Source organism: Zootoca vivipara, chromosome 6 (assembly GCF_963506605.1).
Source record: "Zootoca vivipara chromosome 6, rZooViv1.1, whole genome shotgun sequence".
Classification (NCBI taxonomy): domain Eukaryota; kingdom Metazoa; phylum Chordata; class Lepidosauria; order Squamata; family Lacertidae; genus Zootoca; species Zootoca vivipara.
Window position 1 is genome coordinate 58,181,373 of NC_083281.1, and position 17,600 is coordinate 58,198,972.

At 50.0% G+C, this 17,600-nt stretch overlaps 1 protein-coding gene across 2 annotated transcripts in view; it reads right to left on the bottom strand.

Moving 5' to 3' along the window:
* Nucleotides 1-317: 317 nt before the first annotated feature.
* The window catches only part of SPIRE2 (spire type actin nucleation factor 2), a 28,873-nt gene continuing 11,590 nt past the window's right edge, over nucleotides 318-17,600 (bottom strand). The window contains exons 3-15 of one of the 2 annotated variants that reach the window (XM_035119857.2): nucleotides 16,630-16,992; nucleotides 13,971-14,054; nucleotides 13,355-13,519; nucleotides 12,680-12,766; nucleotides 11,784-11,907; nucleotides 10,287-10,459; nucleotides 8,550-8,724; nucleotides 8,095-8,237; nucleotides 7,009-7,146; nucleotides 6,815-6,882; nucleotides 6,678-6,705; nucleotides 6,200-6,315; nucleotides 318-4,809 (exon numbers count right to left, since the gene is read on the bottom strand). In XM_035119857.2, the coding sequence (XP_034975748.2) occupies nucleotides 4,605-4,809; nucleotides 6,200-6,315; nucleotides 6,678-6,705; nucleotides 6,815-6,882; nucleotides 7,009-7,146; nucleotides 8,095-8,237; nucleotides 8,550-8,724; nucleotides 10,287-10,459; nucleotides 11,784-11,907; nucleotides 12,680-12,766; nucleotides 13,355-13,519; nucleotides 13,971-14,054; nucleotides 16,630-16,992 (1,869 nt within the window). In that variant the 3' untranslated portion in view covers nucleotides 318-4,604. Of the gene's footprint in view, nucleotides 4,810-6,199; nucleotides 6,316-6,677; nucleotides 6,706-6,814; nucleotides 6,883-7,008; nucleotides 7,147-8,094; nucleotides 8,238-8,510; nucleotides 8,725-10,286; nucleotides 10,460-11,783; nucleotides 11,908-12,679; nucleotides 12,767-13,354; nucleotides 13,520-13,970; nucleotides 14,055-16,629; nucleotides 16,993-17,600 lie in introns of both variants that reach the window. The other variant, XM_035119858.2, reaches the window with a different exon arrangement.

The window sequence follows — 17,600 nt, forward strand, 5'->3', positions numbered from 1 at the left end:
CGGTCGTTATTTGGTGCTACCGGGAGCGTGCGGAATAAGTCGCGGCTGCAGAGCAAAGCCTTCGCCTCGGCCTGCGCGTGCGCAGGTCCTCGATTCCAGCTGGAATTACCGTAAGAGCGAAGGAAGAGCCTCTTGGATCCGGCCATTTGGTCCCGCATACAAGCTTTCGCAGGGCCGACCAGTTGCCTGAAGGAGACCCGCAAGCGGGACCCCAGCACCAGAGCGTTCTCCCCTCCTGTGGTCTCTAGCAACTGAAACATCGCTGGCTCCGACTACGGATAGGGAGCCTAGCCGTCGTGGCTCGTAGCCGTCGATAACCGCGCCCTCCATGAATTTGCCTAATCCTCGTATAAAGCCACCCAAGTTGGGGTGGATATTGAGATTGAGAAGAAGAAAGGAGCATCGTTCTCTTTTATCTGGGCCTTTGACTGCTTGCTTTAATATGGTTAGAACTGCCACTGTGGAAAAGATTACTGTACTCATCAACTGAAACGCAGGCAAAGTCAAACAAAACTAGACTATACACTTTCATTTGGCCTTTTATTTATTTAGTTGGCTTTCCAAAGAAACTGCCCATTAAAGCTTGGGAAATGTAGCAACATGTATAAATACCACAGTGGTCTTGTATATTCAGTTGTTGTTGCTGTTGCTCGTTTTTTTCTGAGCTAGAGAGTGCAGTAAATTCTAAATGAAGTAACAGTGCCTAACAGTGATTTCTATTTTGTCAAAATGCTATTACAGATTTTTGGTATCACACTCCTTGTAATTGGGAGACACTGTAAAAAGGAAAATGGCAATAAAAATATTTAGGACTAAGAGAATAGAAATTATCTGTTTGGATTATTAATCCAGACATTGTGGCATATATATGCACACCTGAAAGCCACTTCTCAGTTTCTAGAGAAAAAGCTGTCACTCAGGTAGGAGATCTCAGCCTCTGACATCATGAAGGTGTGAAAGAGAACAACAAAATCTGGCAGTCTTGGGTCTGGAGCTGGGAAGAGGTGTAGAGGCCTGACTTGCTCACTGAGAATCCAAAGTTATGGTATTGGGGAACAGGATTTCTTGGAGTCTTAATGCTCCCACTCAACCCCTTATATATGTGCAAATATATATATCACGGAAAGCACCATCAGTCACCACTAGGGCTGGATGAATCTGAAACCTCTCACTGCCCAGAGGTGTTTATTAGCAAGGCCACACCACCAGATCAGTTTCACTTTACATTTTATTTACAACTCTTTACAGTACAGGCTTCGTATAAAACATTAGTTGAGGGGGAGAGTAAGTGCAGGCAGGATATACAAGAAAAAGGAGGGAGCACACACACCCCTTTTGACACAGAGTGCAATGAATTATTGCAAAGAAGGTGAGCAGGGTGATAAGGCATGTTGAACTCCAGAGGCAGCAGCCAGCACAATGCAGCCAAGGCAAGACGCCAAGCAAGCAGATTGGCACAAACAGCAATAGAAGTAGCAGTGGCAGTGAAAAGCACTAGTGGTTCCTATAGCTGGATTACCTTCCTTTCTCAGCACCGAGGAAAAACTGGCTTGAGCGCTCACCTGCAAACATCTGGCTGCCTCTTTAACCCTCATAACACCCCACCTGATTTGTTTCTACAACATCCTCTCTCAACCCCCTGTGTAACTCAGTCCTTGCTTTTTCCACTTGCATCATGTGCAAATTGACAAGCACTTAATTCTTACCCCATAACTGACTGGTTGTACAAGTAGGTATTTGCACATCCAGCTGTGCACCTGCAGGTACATGGTCTGTTCCACTATAAAGCACCGACTGCATGAACTGTATATTTGGCGTTTCCAAGTATTGGCAAAATACAAAATGTGGAGCTCTATGGTGCTATACACAAAACTAGGGGCATTTTAGGAAGCCCTGGGGCAGGAAGAGGAAGGAGAGAGAGAGTGTGTGTGTGTATGTGTGTGTAGCTTTTGAGACTGTGTGCAGGCTTGGCAGGAGGTGGTGCTAGTTCTGAGCCACAGAAGTGGTCCAAGGTTGTTTTAAGTGGCCGATTGAGATCCTGTGCAGCAGAGCCACTGTGGGTAGGCAACATGCAGGAATGGAGCCCCAGAGGCTCTTGCCAAACCCAAGTGGCAGTGCTGAAGCCCACTTTCTCAACAGGACAAATGGGCAACACCAGGCTGGCACCTTGCAGCCCATGGCCCATGCCACAGGATAAAGCCCAGAGCTACAAGGCTCTCTATATGTGTCCTGTGGCACTTTAAAGACTTCATTCATTATGGCATCAGCTTTTGGGGACTAGAAATCCACTTTGTCAGATGCAGTGGTCCACTAGTCCATGAAAGCTTAAGTTGGGGTGCCTTTCACAGTTCTCATCATTCCTGTCCATTAGCCATGCTGGATAGGGCTGATGGGAGTTGTGGTCTACCACTCCCAGAGGACACCATGTTGTCTGCCTCTGGCTTATACCATAATAAATTGCATCCTCAGAGAGCCACAGGGTCTTAGATGTCTTTGCTGCATGCACTCGGAAGACCGAATGGTTCACTGGTGGACTGGTGTAGCGGCCATTGCTAGAGAGGAATTTAGCTCATCCCAGCCTGGTCTCACACTGTTGAACATTCAAAGGCAGATCTGTCATCATCCCTGGCAGAAATAAGAGCAGACCAGAGACGGCAGAAGTGCTGCTTTCCAGGTTGAATAAAACCAATCCAGGGAAAAGACAAAAGGGTAGGAGAAGCAAGACCCTTTTCTATCCACCTGTCAAAGATAAATTGATCCACTCCCCATTCCGCTAGCCGCACTCGATAGTCTCAGGCCCCATCTGCACTATACATATGAAACAGCATCATACCGCTTTAAATAATTATGGCTTCTCCTAAAGGACCCTGAGAAGTGTAGCTTGTCAAGGGTGCTGAGAGGTATAAGACGACCTGTATTCCCCCAGCTACAGTTCCCATAATTCCCTGCAAAGGATTGTTAAACAATGCTGGGAATTGTGGCTCTGTGAGGGGAATAGGAGTCTCTTCAGAACTCTAAGTACACTTAACAAACTACATGCTCCAGGATTCCTTGGGGGAAGCCAATACTATTTCAAGTAGTATCATAGTGCTTTAAATGTATAGTGCTGATAAGCTAATTTGGCATATTAGGGATGTGGATTTTGCATCTACAGCCTCTGTTTTTGGGGTGTTTCCAGGGTTTGGAAATTAGCTATCAAGGGAAGATGAGCTCAGGATGCCATGGCCAATTTACATGTGCTGGCCACCACGGCAGCAGGCTTGACAGGGAAGGTGGTTGAAAGACTCGGGGGCAGCCCTGCATATCCCAATCTCCTCTCTCCAAATTCTCTTAAGGGCAGCAGCAAGACTAGCCTAGGCCTGGCATGGGCTTTCATTCTGTCCTCACAGGGAGAGCTCCTTTGTCCACCTCTGTTTTCTATTTTCAAGGCAATCCTGAATGGAGTGGGGGAACGGGACATGTGGAAATAGACTGCTCATCTTATCAGCCTTTGGAGAGCCAGAGTCCTGTTCTGCACGAGGAGACATTGGCAGCAGGATCCTGCCACACACAGCTGATACTATTGTCGGTGCCTGGCTCATCCCTAGCAGCCATGCAACACCACCACCCCCCCAACTGTAGTCCTGGCAGCCACACAAAACCCACTGTGTGGGAAGTGTTCAGCCTTTGTCTAAATGATTACAAAAATTAGGCATTTTATTATTTGCTGTAGAAAACAAAACACATTAATTCATGGAAGGGGGATCGGGGGAGAGACACATTAAGTCATGGGGGACAAAATACCCCCTGCCTCCTAAACCCAAAGAGCCCAAAGAAAACAAGGATTAGAAAACAGACAATGATCGTCTGAACACATTTTTAAAAGCACCTCCTGCTGCTTGGTGCTGGGAGGGAGCAGATAATCAAGACATCACTGAGAAGGGGAGGCGGGGAAAGAAACAGCTTGGAGGAAGATATTGGAAAGCAGCAGACAGGTCATGGCACGATGGGCCTGCTTCCCATAAGACTAGAAGCTGCACAGGTAAGACATCTCAGAGAGAGCTTCTCTTGCTAGTATAACTGAGAGGGCAGAGCCCTCAAGGGAACAAGGTCATCCTCTGGGGTGGCTGCCTCTGGGATTTCTAGGTCGCATTTTCAGCAACGGAGATGGCCAGGCTTCCAAACACTGGAATTATCCTGCCCCAAATCAGTCTTTCTTACAATCCAAAAAAGGTGGGTGGGTGGGTGGGAAGACTTCAGCAAAGTCCTCATTTGCCAAGCAGGGGCCTTCCCAGACCGAACGTAGCCCATGGACCACAGCAGCTGATCGACAGATATAAATATAGTGTCTCTATAAGGTTATGTATATATGTACACACGCACGCAGGCCAGGCAGGGGATGTTCATGGGAGGCTGGGATGGAGGGAAAGGAGGAGATGGGCTGGACAGAGAAGCAAGGAAGCCAGGAGGCAACAAGTCCAGACAAAGCCAGCTGAAGATTCCTTGGCCTGAGAGCACCTGCATCCTCCTTGCTGGGGGCTGGGGAATACAGAGGATCAAAGAATGAAGGTTGGGTGCAGAGGGCAGGGGGGTTGTGGAGGAGACCAGCAGCAGAGGTGGGTCATTTAAATGGAAGGGATGTAAAGGGACTGGGTCTTGCGGCTCCTGCACGGGGTGGTGTTCAGGATGTCCATGCTCTTGCGGCTGGAGCTGACGACATCCGTGACGAACCCGGAACAGTCGCTGCAAACATCCTTGAGCACAGAGCCATGCGCATAGATGTATGGGAATTCCTCCTCCACGCTGCGCCAGCGCGTGCCCTGCAAGGAGCTGGAAAGGCAAGTGGGGAGGGGGCAGAGGGGGATCCGTCACAAACGCTCCAAGAGAGACAACTAAGCCTGGTTACTGACAGCCCCCTGGCTCAGCTGGGATGACGACGACGTAGCGGTTAGAACACTGGGCTGGCAGGCAGGATAAGGGTTCAAATCCCCACTCAGGCATGAAGTGCACTGCCTAGCCTACCTCTCAGCCTAGTCTACCTCACAGGGTTGTTTGTGAGGATAAAATGGGAAGGGGGAGAGCCACATAGTGCCCCAATTTGAGCTCCCTGGAGGAAAGGTGAGTGATGATGATAATATTGATGACAATTATTATTAGGTGAATTTGTGCTAAGGCAATAGTTCCATTGGCATAATCATTTCCAATTTCATGGTGGAATAAACTCTGCTCTCCTCCCATCATGCACTATTCTGGTGGTTCTTTCAACTCCCCATAGCTATTTCTGGAGGAGGAGATTGGAAGGAATGCCCAGTTGCACTAGTGGGACTCTCTGTGCTGGCTCCCACTAGTGCAACTATTTAGTTCAGTCCTTTAATACGGTAGTAGTAGTAGTAGTAACTCATTTCTAAAGCCACCTGAATCCCATCTTGCAAACAACACCAACCTCCTCAGCTTTCAAATGTCTGCATGGTTTCAAGAAGACAGAGTGATGGTACCAGCTCCACTCTACGCAGAGCTTTGCTGCTCAGCTGTATGAACTCTCAGCCCCCTGTAGCTCAAGTAAGACTTCTGCAAACAAGCTTACCCCCACAAAGAGTAGAAGACTTCTTTAAAAGAAAACTAATCCAGTCTTTTGTGGTGTATTTATAGAATTATGAGCACACAAGTGCCCTGGGAGAAACTTTGCCACCTTATATCCTTCTTGGACCTGGCTAAGAACACATAACATTTGCAATGGCAAATTTCTCTCTCAAAGCATTTGCAACAAAGCAAGGCCCAGGGGCGTAGGAAGATAGGGGCGGTGGGGGCGGTGCGCCCTGAGCGACGCGATCCCAGGGGTGCCATCGCCACTGCCCGCCCCGCCCCAAAACGCTCGCCCCGCCCCAGCGCACGCCACGTCACGGTGCACGTCACGGCGCCCCCCCGCCCCAAACGCGTACCATGTCATTGCGCACGGCGCCCCCCGCCCCCAAAACACACGCGTCACTGGGGGCAGCGCGCCTGCTCTCCGCCCCCAGTGGTGGAGCATGAAGCTCCGCCGCTGGCAAGGCGTGTTGTCTCCAATCCTGGATGACAGAGGAATGAGGGTAGTAAAAAAGTTGCACTGTTCTATTTATGGCCCTTACCTCCACCAGGAATCACACAAAGCACAGTGCCTTCATGAACGAACTGGGGGGGGAGAGAGAGAGAGATGCAGAGAGTGTGCGGGGGTCCTACTTACTGGAAAGCCTCCCTCCTCCGGAATGGAGGTGCCTTTGTACCCAATGAGCCTGGCAGGGTCTCAAAGCCCAGGGCATAGACAGGGATATGGGCAAGCTTCTTTGAAGGCATCTTGATCTAGGAGGACATAAGAAAGGTTCTCAGTAAAGGTGAAGAGCAGAAGCACTGGACATCACTGCCATGACAGGGAGTCATCACCACAGCAAGGGCCTGCACTGTATCCCACTGTATTGGGAAGGAGATGTCTATTGTAGGTCAGGGATAGGGGACCTGTTTTCAATCTACAGCTCCCATCATTCTTAGCCATGGATAATACTGGCTGGGGATGAAGGGAGTTCAATGACACCTGGATGGCCCTTATCTGGTGTAGATCTTCAAAAGATGGGAGAAAACCATCTTCTGAGCCACAACTGGGCTCCCCTTTTGCTCTTGCACCAAGGGGCATATTCATGTCATGGGCAGAGCCAAAGGTCTCTTACCTTTAGACTACAGGAGCTGCAGACAGACCTAAAACCAAAAAGGGGAAACCAACATCAGATCAAAGGAAGGAGCCCCTTCAGCAGCCATCAACCAACAACACTCCTGGGCCTTGACCACACAAACAGAGCTTGCTCACCTCTTGCAGAACAGGCAAGTCGGGGGCCAGGAAAACAGAGCAAACTTGGTTTTACAGCAGCAGCAGATCTGAGAGGGGAGAGGGGGGGGGTGGAAAGGAGACACTTGAGCTTCCAAGCTGACTATTGTTCAACACAAGAGGCCCCTGCTCAGCAGCACACACACACACCCCATCCCGATTCCTCCAACTCTCACCTTCCCTTTCTTCAGGCTGCTGTACAGCTCCTTGCTCTGCAAGAACTTCTCCATCTCTGCTTTCACCAACACCCGCCGCACATTGATCATCTCCTCCACAGTGAGTGCCAGGCTCTCCACAGGGTGGCTGAACTCCTGCTGTAGAGAGGAGCGAACAGAAGGACATAGGAGCCACTTTTGACCACCAGGCTGTTGGTCCAACTAGCCCAGCATTGTTCACTCTGACCAGCAGCAATTCTCCCAAGTCTTTCTTCCCCTGCTATCTCCTTTTTAACAGGAGAGCAAAACTTGGATCTGCACCTATTACTTCAGCGGAAGAGCCCTTAAATCGGGGGTGGCTCTAAGTATATTACGCTGTTCTTTAAATTGTTTCCAACAATTTGGAAAAATGGGAACCAGAGAAAACTGAAACAGACAGATCTTTCCATCCCCCATGGAATTCAGACCACCCACTGGGGTGTTGATAAGGCTGTGGAGGAAAGGGGCTCAGGCCCCAAACCCTTTTCCTGGTTGCCACAAGCATTTTGGTGGTGTAATGTTAATTGGAGGAATAAATTATTTTAAGATGACTTTCTCTCTCAATGATTTGGGGCTAACGAATGAACTAAATGAAGGGGACTATCTGGAGCAGTGTCGGTAAGGAAATTAATTAAAGGCAGATGAATTTAAGAGGAACCAATTTGGGACTGTCTGGGGTGGGAGGAAAAGGAAGAACTTATTTTGAGTGATCTGGAGCAGAGATATTGTCTGGTTTGCCTTTTGTGGCATATTTAATTTGTAAATCTGTATCTATACATATAAATTGGCATATTTTTGGCAAATCTGAGTCTCTGAGCCCATGCTCCAAACCTTACAGGTACCTAGCAGTTCTCCCTTCCTTCCACCTAGGCCATTCATTCTATGCAAGTTTTCTTCCAGGTTATGATAACATCTCAACTTACTGCACGTTTAGGGCATGCCAGACTAAGAGCGGGACAGGGAACAGATGCTCCTTCCCTGCCCAGCCTCACATCAAGAGGCTGGGAGTTCACCCAGTGCACAGGAACACCACACTCCATGAGAGTTTGGTTCATGCCGGATACTTACCAGCCACAAATATTTCAAGTTGACATCTGGGGCAGTACTGGAACCAGCCTCCGACTTCTCGTCCACGGAGCTGAGGACGCCATGCTTGGGGGGGAAAGGACTGGCACCACAGGGAGCCTGCTGGTAGCTGGCTGGAACCGAACCTGGAGGAGAACGACAGAATGCCAACAAGACCAGAGTCAGTGCCATCTTGATATATGTGCACGTTGAGAGACAGACAGAGACAGACTTGCCCATTTCCTCCACACTGGTCAGTGTGGGACTCACACTATTTTAGTGCAGAGCTGCTGGGTCTCTTAGGTTGCAAACACCCCATGCATTTAACCAACTTAGAACCAGAGTGTCAGTGTGTGGAGAGTTAGGAAGAAAGGCTTGGGTGGAGTTGGAAAGCAGGGGGGGGAGGGGAGTGCACTTGCCCGTATTTTCCATGCCGGTCCATGCAGGGCTCTCGGTACCTGAGCGGGGTCTCGGTTCAGACCCACTAGGTCCCAAATACTCTGAGTCAGGCTGGCCATCGCAGCTTTCGCTCTGAAACTGGGCCAAGTCTCGCTCTGAGAAGGAGCGGTCACGCTTCAGGGGCATCAGTGGACCTGGTTCCTGTACAGCCTCAGAGCTTGGAGAGTCTTCCTCCTGCAGAGAAATGGGAGCAGGAATAGGTGTATTCATCGATGCAAGAGGTTGCACTTGAGGGAATGGCTTTTGAGCCCAAGAACATCAGAAAATCTCTGCAGCAGCTGGGTCAGGCTGGGCATCTACTCCAGTATCTGCTCTTACAGTACCCAATCAAAGGAGAAGCCCACAAGCAGGACAGGAGAACAACAACACTCTCAAGTTTGTCATCCCAGAGACTGGCAGAGATGGGTGAATCTGCCCATTTCAGTTTTCTAATTTTTCCGCATATATGCAGCAGTTTGTGTTTTTTAAATTATATATTTTTTATCCTCTTGAAAAACCAGCATTTCCGTGTGCCTTTCCTTTTGTATGCCATTTTGACAAATATGTACACTTTTCCAAGCAATTCTCTCTAACACAATGCATTTTTGTATGTTATGTATTGCAATGCTTGCATCCCCTTCATATATGCATGACTGTTTGGCTGGAGAACTGCATTGCAAAATTTGTAGCAGTGCAAATTTAAAAGGGTAATTATTTCGGTTCAGGAAGTGTGCATTAGGTAACTTCTCGTGAAAATGCCAACAAAATCTAATCTATCCTCCATCCCTAGTGCCAACTGGCAACATCAGGCAATGCAGTTGAAGGCTGATTCCACACGCACCACCACAAAGTGCATCCCCACCATTGCCAGGCACCTCCGGGTGCCATGTGCAGTACAAGGCAACATGGTGGCTGGGACCAAGGAGCAATAGGGTGGAAAAATGTCTCCATTGCAGCCCAGCATCAGGCTAAAGCAGCGTTTCTCAACCACTGTTCCGCGGCACACTACTGTGCCGCGAGACGGTGGCTGCTGTGCCGCAACGTGAGGCAACGAGAAGGGCGATTTGCGGCCGCCAATAGGCAGCGCTGACCCGCCGGAAAGGAAGCCGGCTGGGTCAGTCTGGAGGGCACGAGGGCGCGAAGGGTGTTCCTCCGTCATCTCCTCGCGCTCGCTCCCTGAGCGAGGCAGCGCTTCATGGCCGAGGCCGCCTCCTCGCGCTCTCCCCGCGCGCTCAATGGAGAAGGCAGCGGCGCAGGGCGGCGGGGACTCTGGAGCAGCAGCAGCCCCGTCCAGCGGCGGCAGTAACAGCAGCAGCCGCAGCAGCAGCCGCCCCACCTCGGCGGGCTCCTCGCCGTCCTCCTCCGCCAGCCGGGGAGGGCTCTCGGGCTGCCAAGGAGCAGCGGTGGCGGCGGCTACACCAGCGGGGAGGCCGGAGGGAGGCGGCGGTGGCGGCAGCAGCAGCAGCCCCAGCTCAGCCGCGGCCAGCCCAGGAGGGAGCGGGGGGCTGGCGGCAGGCAGGACGACGGAGGCGGTGCTCGAGGGCTCTCTCAGCAAGTACACCAACCTCATCCTCCCTATTCCTCAGTCCCCCACCCATTCCCAACCCCCAGGATTTGCCCCGTCTTTTAATGGTGGTGTGCCGTGTGATTTTTTTGACGGAACAAGTGTGCCGTGGCCCAAAAAAGGTTGAGAAACACTGGGCTAAAGAACTCTTCTTCCTGAAGGTGTCAAGAGAGGCAAAAGGCTTGGTTCTCACCTCCGAGGTCAACATCTCCTCCATCTCTGCCAACGTGGGAGCCTTTAGCAAGACCCTAGGCCTCTGGCGCTGGGGCAGGGCATTGGCGTCAGAGACATCTGAGAGGTTGATGCAGGAAGTTGAGGTCACATTGCTGGAGCAGGCATCCAGGATGCAGGGGAGGGACCCAAACCCTGGAAGAGGAGAAGAACAAGGATGGCAGCACCATGAGGGCCCAGTAGGAGCACAACAACTTCTAGAGTTGTGGCCATCTAAATCAGGGGTCAACAAACTTTTTCAGCAGGGGGCTGGTCCACTCAGGGCCGGCTCTAAGGCAAGGCTGGGTGGCGCAATGCGCCAGGGTGCCGGGCCGCCGGGGGGGCGGGCGGCGGTGCCACGATGCTGTGCCTGCAGCAGACAGCCGCACTGCGAAACGGGGTGGGGTGGGGAGGGATATTCGCACCACGGCGCCAGATACGCTTAAGACGGCCCTGGGTCCACTGTCCCTCAGACCTTGGGGGGGGCTATATTTTGGGGAAAAAATGAACGAATTCCTATGCCCCACAAATAACCCAGAGATGCATTTTAAATAAAAGGACACATTCTACTCATGCAAAAACATGCTGATTCCCCAACCGTCCGCGGGCTGGATTTAGAAGGTGATTGGGCCACATCCAGCCCCCAGGCCTTAGTTTGGGAACCCCTGATCTAAATCCTATTCAGAAAAGACCCAATGAAATTAATGTGCCCAATTTATTTATATCCTACCTCTCCACCCAAAGAAGCCCAGGGAGGAAAGCAGCAAGTGATGAAACATCTTTAAAATGTCCATTACTTTCACTGGATCTACTCTGAGTAGGACGAACATTGGATACAGCCCCTTTCTATCTATAAATTGCTGGACATATTGAATATTTTGATATTGCTTCTTCTTTTTATTAAAAAAATACATTTGGGGTACATTTGGTATTTAACCAAATCCTATTTAGAATACTAGATAACCTATTGAAATTACTTAGTCATGTCCATTACTCTGAGCAGGACTAGCATTGAGTACCACCTTTGGAATACACTGGGAGCATAACTGACATTTCTTCTCTCACTGGAGAGTGTTTTGTGTAACTAACTCTACTTCCTTAACCTCGTGCCCTCCGTATGTTTTGGCTGATCCAAGACATTCAGACAGCTTCAAAGACATCTTCCATCAGTCCCAGTAACCGCTGGTTCCACAAAACGGAATCTCTTCAGTTGTTCCAGGTTCTTGGATCACCTTGACATTTCTGAGATTTGCACTGTGAGTTCGGAGTTTCCCAGTGGACCCAATAACTTAGGTCCCAACTTTTGCCCCTCCCATTTCCCATGTAGTTTCTGGACCCAGCATCAAAATGTGAATGACAGAGCAGAGCGGCATACAAATACCTTATACAAATATGGCCCGAACAGCCCCTTCTACTGATGGACATGTTGCACACTAGCATTAAGGATTCCCCGTAGCCTTTCTCATCATCACAGGCTTACCTTTCTGATTCTGGTGCCGTGATGCCACAGGTCGGAGCTTCCTTTCCTGCTTGATCTCCTCCAGGATTTTCTCATGGAGCGTCCTCTGTTTCTGAGGAATGGGGCGCAGCCTCCGTTCCGAAGCCTGCAGCCAGGTCGGGAGGGCAGTTTTTCACTTTCAGAAGGGCTATATACTGTAGTTAATTGCCACCTTCCTTATTAAGGATCCCTAAGGCACATTGATCCCACAAAACTAAGGTGACAGAGTGACCAAGATACAGCAACTGCACAACAAGTTCCACATGTCCAAATATAACCCCCATTGGTCAAGTTGCAGGGCACATGCTCAGCTTACAGAAGGGGCCCAGGATCAAGCCCTAGCATAGCCAGTTGAGACAGAGGGGGCAAACTGCCCATCCCCATAGGCATTCATTTGCCTGCCCAACCTGAGACACCTTGTGATTTTGCCAGTGGCAGTCACACGGCAGTGGCAAGAAAAAAGTAAATAAAGTTTCACAGGAGGATTCTCTTTTCCTGCACAGCACAGTCCCCCTAAGAAGAAAACACTGGAGGGACCCAGAGTGTGGTTTAAGATGCCCATTCTTCTCTTGCAGACACTGTGTAGATACACCTTAGGTGGGCCATGCCCACCTTGACCACACTCCTTATTGGCATGAGGTTCTCAAAGGGTTTCCCAATACCGTAGTTGAGCCACCCACAAATTAGATGGAGATTGCAAAACAGCGGGTAAATAACCAGGAAATAACCTGCCAATCTGCTAGGCTAGGGAATCAGTAGCCTCTTAAGTTCATAATGTTTGGTTCCCTGGATCCAAAAGCAAACCCCTGTCAGACTACAGGGCCAACCCACAACTAGGGGCAGGGGGCTTCTTCCTAAGAATAACCTTTTCCACCTACCTGTCTCAGGGGTGGCCGAGATCTTATGAAGTCAAGGATAAGCTCATTCGCATCCTTCTTCACCTTGGGAGGAATGTCGCCGTCCACCTGGTAGATGCCCCAAAGAAGAAGAATTAGCAGCTGGATGCTATCCAAGTGTCCCTCTTTCCCAGCACCTGTCCAGTCCCCAGTTTTGCCTTTGGTGAATGCCTTAAGAAGCATTGAAAGTGTGAGCTGCTACATGTGTGATCCTACCAGTTTTAGCTCCCTCCCGAGAGGGTCTCTGGAAATATTTCCAAGCATGATGGATGGACTCGGTCTATGGCCCAGGCATGGGCAGACTTGAGGTTTGTGGGAATTCCCCCTGTTAGTGGGTCCATCAGGGGGAACCAAAACAGGTGGCACAGGGGGCAGAGCCAGTTACCTGCTGAATCCCAGGAGCCACACACTGGGAAGGCGCTTCCGAACAACCTGTTTATTGAGCATTCAACCTGATTTGTTTGAGGGGAGGTTAGATGGCACTGATGTCAAAGCAAGTGTTATCCCACTCTTTCCAGGGCATTCCCCTGTCACTTTACACAGTCCAGCAGGACCAGGCTTTGGGAGGTGCAGGCAGGGGTAGAGACAAAAAGGGCCCCTATTGCTGAAGCTATCAAAATAGCCAGGGACACCCACCCACCCACCCTCCTCACTCACCATGACCTTGCGGAGCTTATAGTTGCGGGCCCGGATGTCCTGCATCAGCATCTCGAAGGGCGTCAGCTGGTACTCAGTGGGCAAGGGGTTGAACTGCTTCTCCTGGACCTTCTTGAGCTTGACTCCATTGCGGAGCTCCCTCATTAGCTGGACCCACAGCCGAGCCTGCAGCAGGCAGAGAAATATCAGTCGCTGACGAGAAATGGCTTGGCATAAACCTCGTGCCCTATCCTACCCCAGAAAGAGCCTCTGCAATCCATCTTTGGGTCCACCTTGGGGAACTCTCTCTAAGGCCGTTGTGCCACATAGCCCTAGCATACACACATACACACACACACACACACACGCCCCATACATTCCCTCCTTGCAATCTTCCCCAATTTGGACCAGGTGAAGCTAGAGTAGCAATCAATGCCACACCTAGCAGGACCAGTATGCAGGGTGCCTCTCCTGACAGCCCCAGGACTATTCCAAGGAAAAGAAACGGAAGTTCATTGGCCAACTTTGAAGCTCTTGCCATGGTTAGCCCACTGGGGCTAGCCTAGAGCCACCAGCCATTTATCCAGGTGACACTCCCCCACCCCACCCCACCCCACCCCACCCCATCACTCTGTACCCAGTCTGTGTTCTTCAGGTTGTCTAGATCTGCAGCTGATCGGTCCTTCAGCTTCTCGTCCTCATCCTTCAGCTTCGTCAGCATCTGCACACCACAAGGCAACAAAAACAGGCTAGCTTTTCCTTCTGCACAGGCCACTCAGCCATCTCCCCAGAGAGTGTCACCAATGAGAGTGGCAGTAGAATACAGGCTCTTTGACCAACAGCCCAGGGGAACTTGTTAGTTTTCCTAGATTCTGTCAGGATGTGAAATCTACTGAGATCCACCACCCAAAAAGACACTAATTGCCCTAGGGCCATATTTTTGGCATTCTATAGCCACCAAGCTGCTTTACTGAGACACGATCGTACAAACAGTTATTTCCACTTAACAAATCTGCAATGTGTTTTTGTCAGCTCCCACTAGAGAAACCCACATCATATTTCTACTGCAGACAGATGGAACAGGCAGAGGGCATGGTTATCAAACGAATAGCTGAACAAGGCATTTATTAACCACAATTCCTCTAACATGTTAATAATAACTCCCACTGGGCTGATGGGAGCTAGGCATCTAACAGCAACTGACAGACACACATCCCTGACTTAAGGACAGTGGCTGTGAAGAGCTGTGTTACATTTCATCCCCAGGAAGGGCAGGCATGGCCAGACTTCACCCCTCCAGAGAAACAAAAATGTGCCAGGAGGAATTCTGGGTTTCCATAAAATCGTTTCCTAGAGTAGCTTCTGAACTGTTTGGCTGGAGAGTTATTAATTAGCAACAAGTTAATTAGCATTAATAGGTTTCCACCCATGAGATAAGCCCAGAAGAATGTCACTTATTATTTTGTGCTGGATGAGCTAGGTGACAGCATTGCCTGCCTGCCCTCCTTTATTCCTCCCAGGAGACAGGTGATGTCTCTTTGCGGGTGTGTCATTTAGAACCTTTGGAATGAGAGGAATGCAAATTGCTGCTCCGCCCATTCCCAGAAGAAAAGCTTCCCTGAGATTCTAGGAGGGCAGCTCAGTAGGCTAGAGGTTGCTGCTGATCAGAGATACTGGCCAGGAGGAGGTGCTGTTGCTGCTGGCTTTTTGCAACAGTCCAGTGAGGCTATACAAGGAAACAGCTGAAGGAAGTAGGGAAGGTGCCTAATTCTCATGGAAGGACCTTTGTTGACACAACTGGGATGGGCTGCATGCGAGAGACCAGGAACTGGGTAGAGAAGGAAGGACAAGTGGTGCATCAGGATGTGGCCCAATGCCTACTCTCTCCATCTCTCCGCCCTCCCCTGGAATTCTTGGAAAGTCTGCACAAGGTGGGAAATGTCACTGTTCATTAATCAGCAAGCTTAGTGACTAAGGCTGTGTACACAACATACTGTACATTTAAAGCACAGTTCCCCTACCCAACCAAAGAATCCTGGGAGCTGTAGTTTGTTAAGGGTGCTGGGAATTATAGTTCTCTGAGGGATAAACTACAGTTTCCAGGATTATTTGGACAGGGGGTCTTCCCCAGCCCAGGTGCCGTTAACTACTCAGCTACCTCTTTGTGCTCCAGCCCAGATCTCAGCTTCCCTTCTCTGATACCACAGGATCACCATCCCTATCTACCCTGTTCTGCAACTGCCACCAGAACATCTCCTCTTCCCAGCTTACCCATCACAACTTAGGCAGCCTGCACACAGACCAAGCTGGGACACACAGGTGCCATCACCAGGCTGACAGGCAGAAGGAGCAGCCTCATAAGCTCAATGAGGCGGAAAACAGCCTCTTTAACAACAGCCGCAGCTCTGCAGACAATTTATGCCTCCCCTTCCCAGAGCAACAAGGTCACGGCTTTGCAGATACAGGTGGGTGCAGGGTTTGGAGCATCCTTATCCTTCCTCTAGCTGCTCTGTAGGAAGCTTATCCATGTTGCAGCTTCAGGCAAAAAGCAGCGACGCTGTCATGCATGACGTGCATCTTCCAACAAAGCTGCAATGCTGTCCTGTATGGAGCATGTCCTTAACTCCAATCAAGCTAAAGGCTTGTAGTTTGCCGTTTGCCACAAATCTTCCTTTCCTCCCTTGACTCTCCCTTTCTCTGTTTTCCCCACTGCATTTTAAAAACTGTTAGTTCCTTGCAGGCAGAGGCATGTCATTGTGTAACTCTCCAAGCTGCCATGTGAATAGTAGGGATGCAAGAGGGCTATGTCCTCACAAGCAGCACTGCTTCCTTTCTGCTGCAGTTTGTTTTCCACCGAAAACGGCATTATGGGTTTCACTGTTGGTGGTAGCGGGTTTGTGTAAATTATGTAATTAATTACATAAAATATATAAGCTCTGTAGTAGTCACATTATTCCAGCCCATTCATCTCAGTGCAAAAGAAATGCAATGTAAATTGGGGTGCGGGAGAGTAATCGACTATGCATCATTTGTGGACTGGAAATGCCGGTAGTGAACATAGACTCTATGCAATAGATTGATTTCCATTCCGGGCATGGGACGAACAAGAGAACACCAGCCATTTCCACTCCTGTTTCTGTTTCCAACAGAAATCTCTGACACCCCTAGCAAGCAGACAATATATCATGAGCATACGCATGCTCCTTCTTGGGGCCAAGCAGCACTGATGCTGCAATGAATGCCCTCCCATCAATGCCCATGTGGCAAGAGTAACACAGCCCACTTGCAATGCTCACCTCCTTGGCATCACGAATCTTGGCCAGAAAAGCCTTCAGTTCAACCGTCTCCAGGAAGAGGGCTCTGCAGACAGCCTGGTAGTGGGCCTCAGCTTCCTGGGGCTGGGTGAGGCGCATAGCACATAGCCGCATGGCTTGGCTGAAGGTGGACACGGCCCTCAGGGTGCCCTCTGCCACGGCCTCCTCTTCCTCCTCCTGCCCGCCATAGCCTTCGTCTGCCGTGGCACAGCCACTGTCCTCTGAATCGCTGTTGGCCATCAAGTCAATAAGTCGCTCCAGTTCAGGGCTGAGCTCTCGTTCCTCATTCTCATCCAGACCCCAGTCCAGCGCTCGGTAGATCGCAAAGCCAAGCGATTGCACCATCTGCAAGCAAATGGACACAGGTGGTTAAGGCAAAGGGGTTGTTTGCGTGAGATTGTGCCATTAGGATACAAGATTAAGTGATGGCCACCAACTTGAATGGCTTTCATAGCGGATTAGACAAATCAATGGAAGATGTGGCTACATGTAGCAATGTCCTTCCTCCATTGTGGGAGTCAGTAAGGCCCTGTGTACCCGTTGCTGGGAATCACTAGTAAGGAAGAGGGCTGCTGCACTCAGGTCCGGGTTGCAGATTTCACACAAGCATCTGGTTGGCCACTGGGAGAACAGGGATGCTGGACCAAATGGGCCATTGGCCTGATCCAGCAGCAGAGCTCTTATTTTGTTCTTATGGGAACCTCACTTTCAAGGCTGAGGAAGAGAGGCAGAGGTTCAAAGCCTCGGCTGGAACAGGCAGGAGGAGAGAGAGAAGAGCTGCTATTATTTAAGACTGTGGATACCTCTTTCTTCTCGTGTCCTGTTCAACACTTTCCCAGGGATAACTCACCAGATTTGTATCATTGGCACTTTTGAGAAATGGAGTTAAAATCTACAGGAAAGAAAGAAAGAAAGAAAGAAAGAAAGAAAGAAAGAAAGAAAGAAAGAAAGAG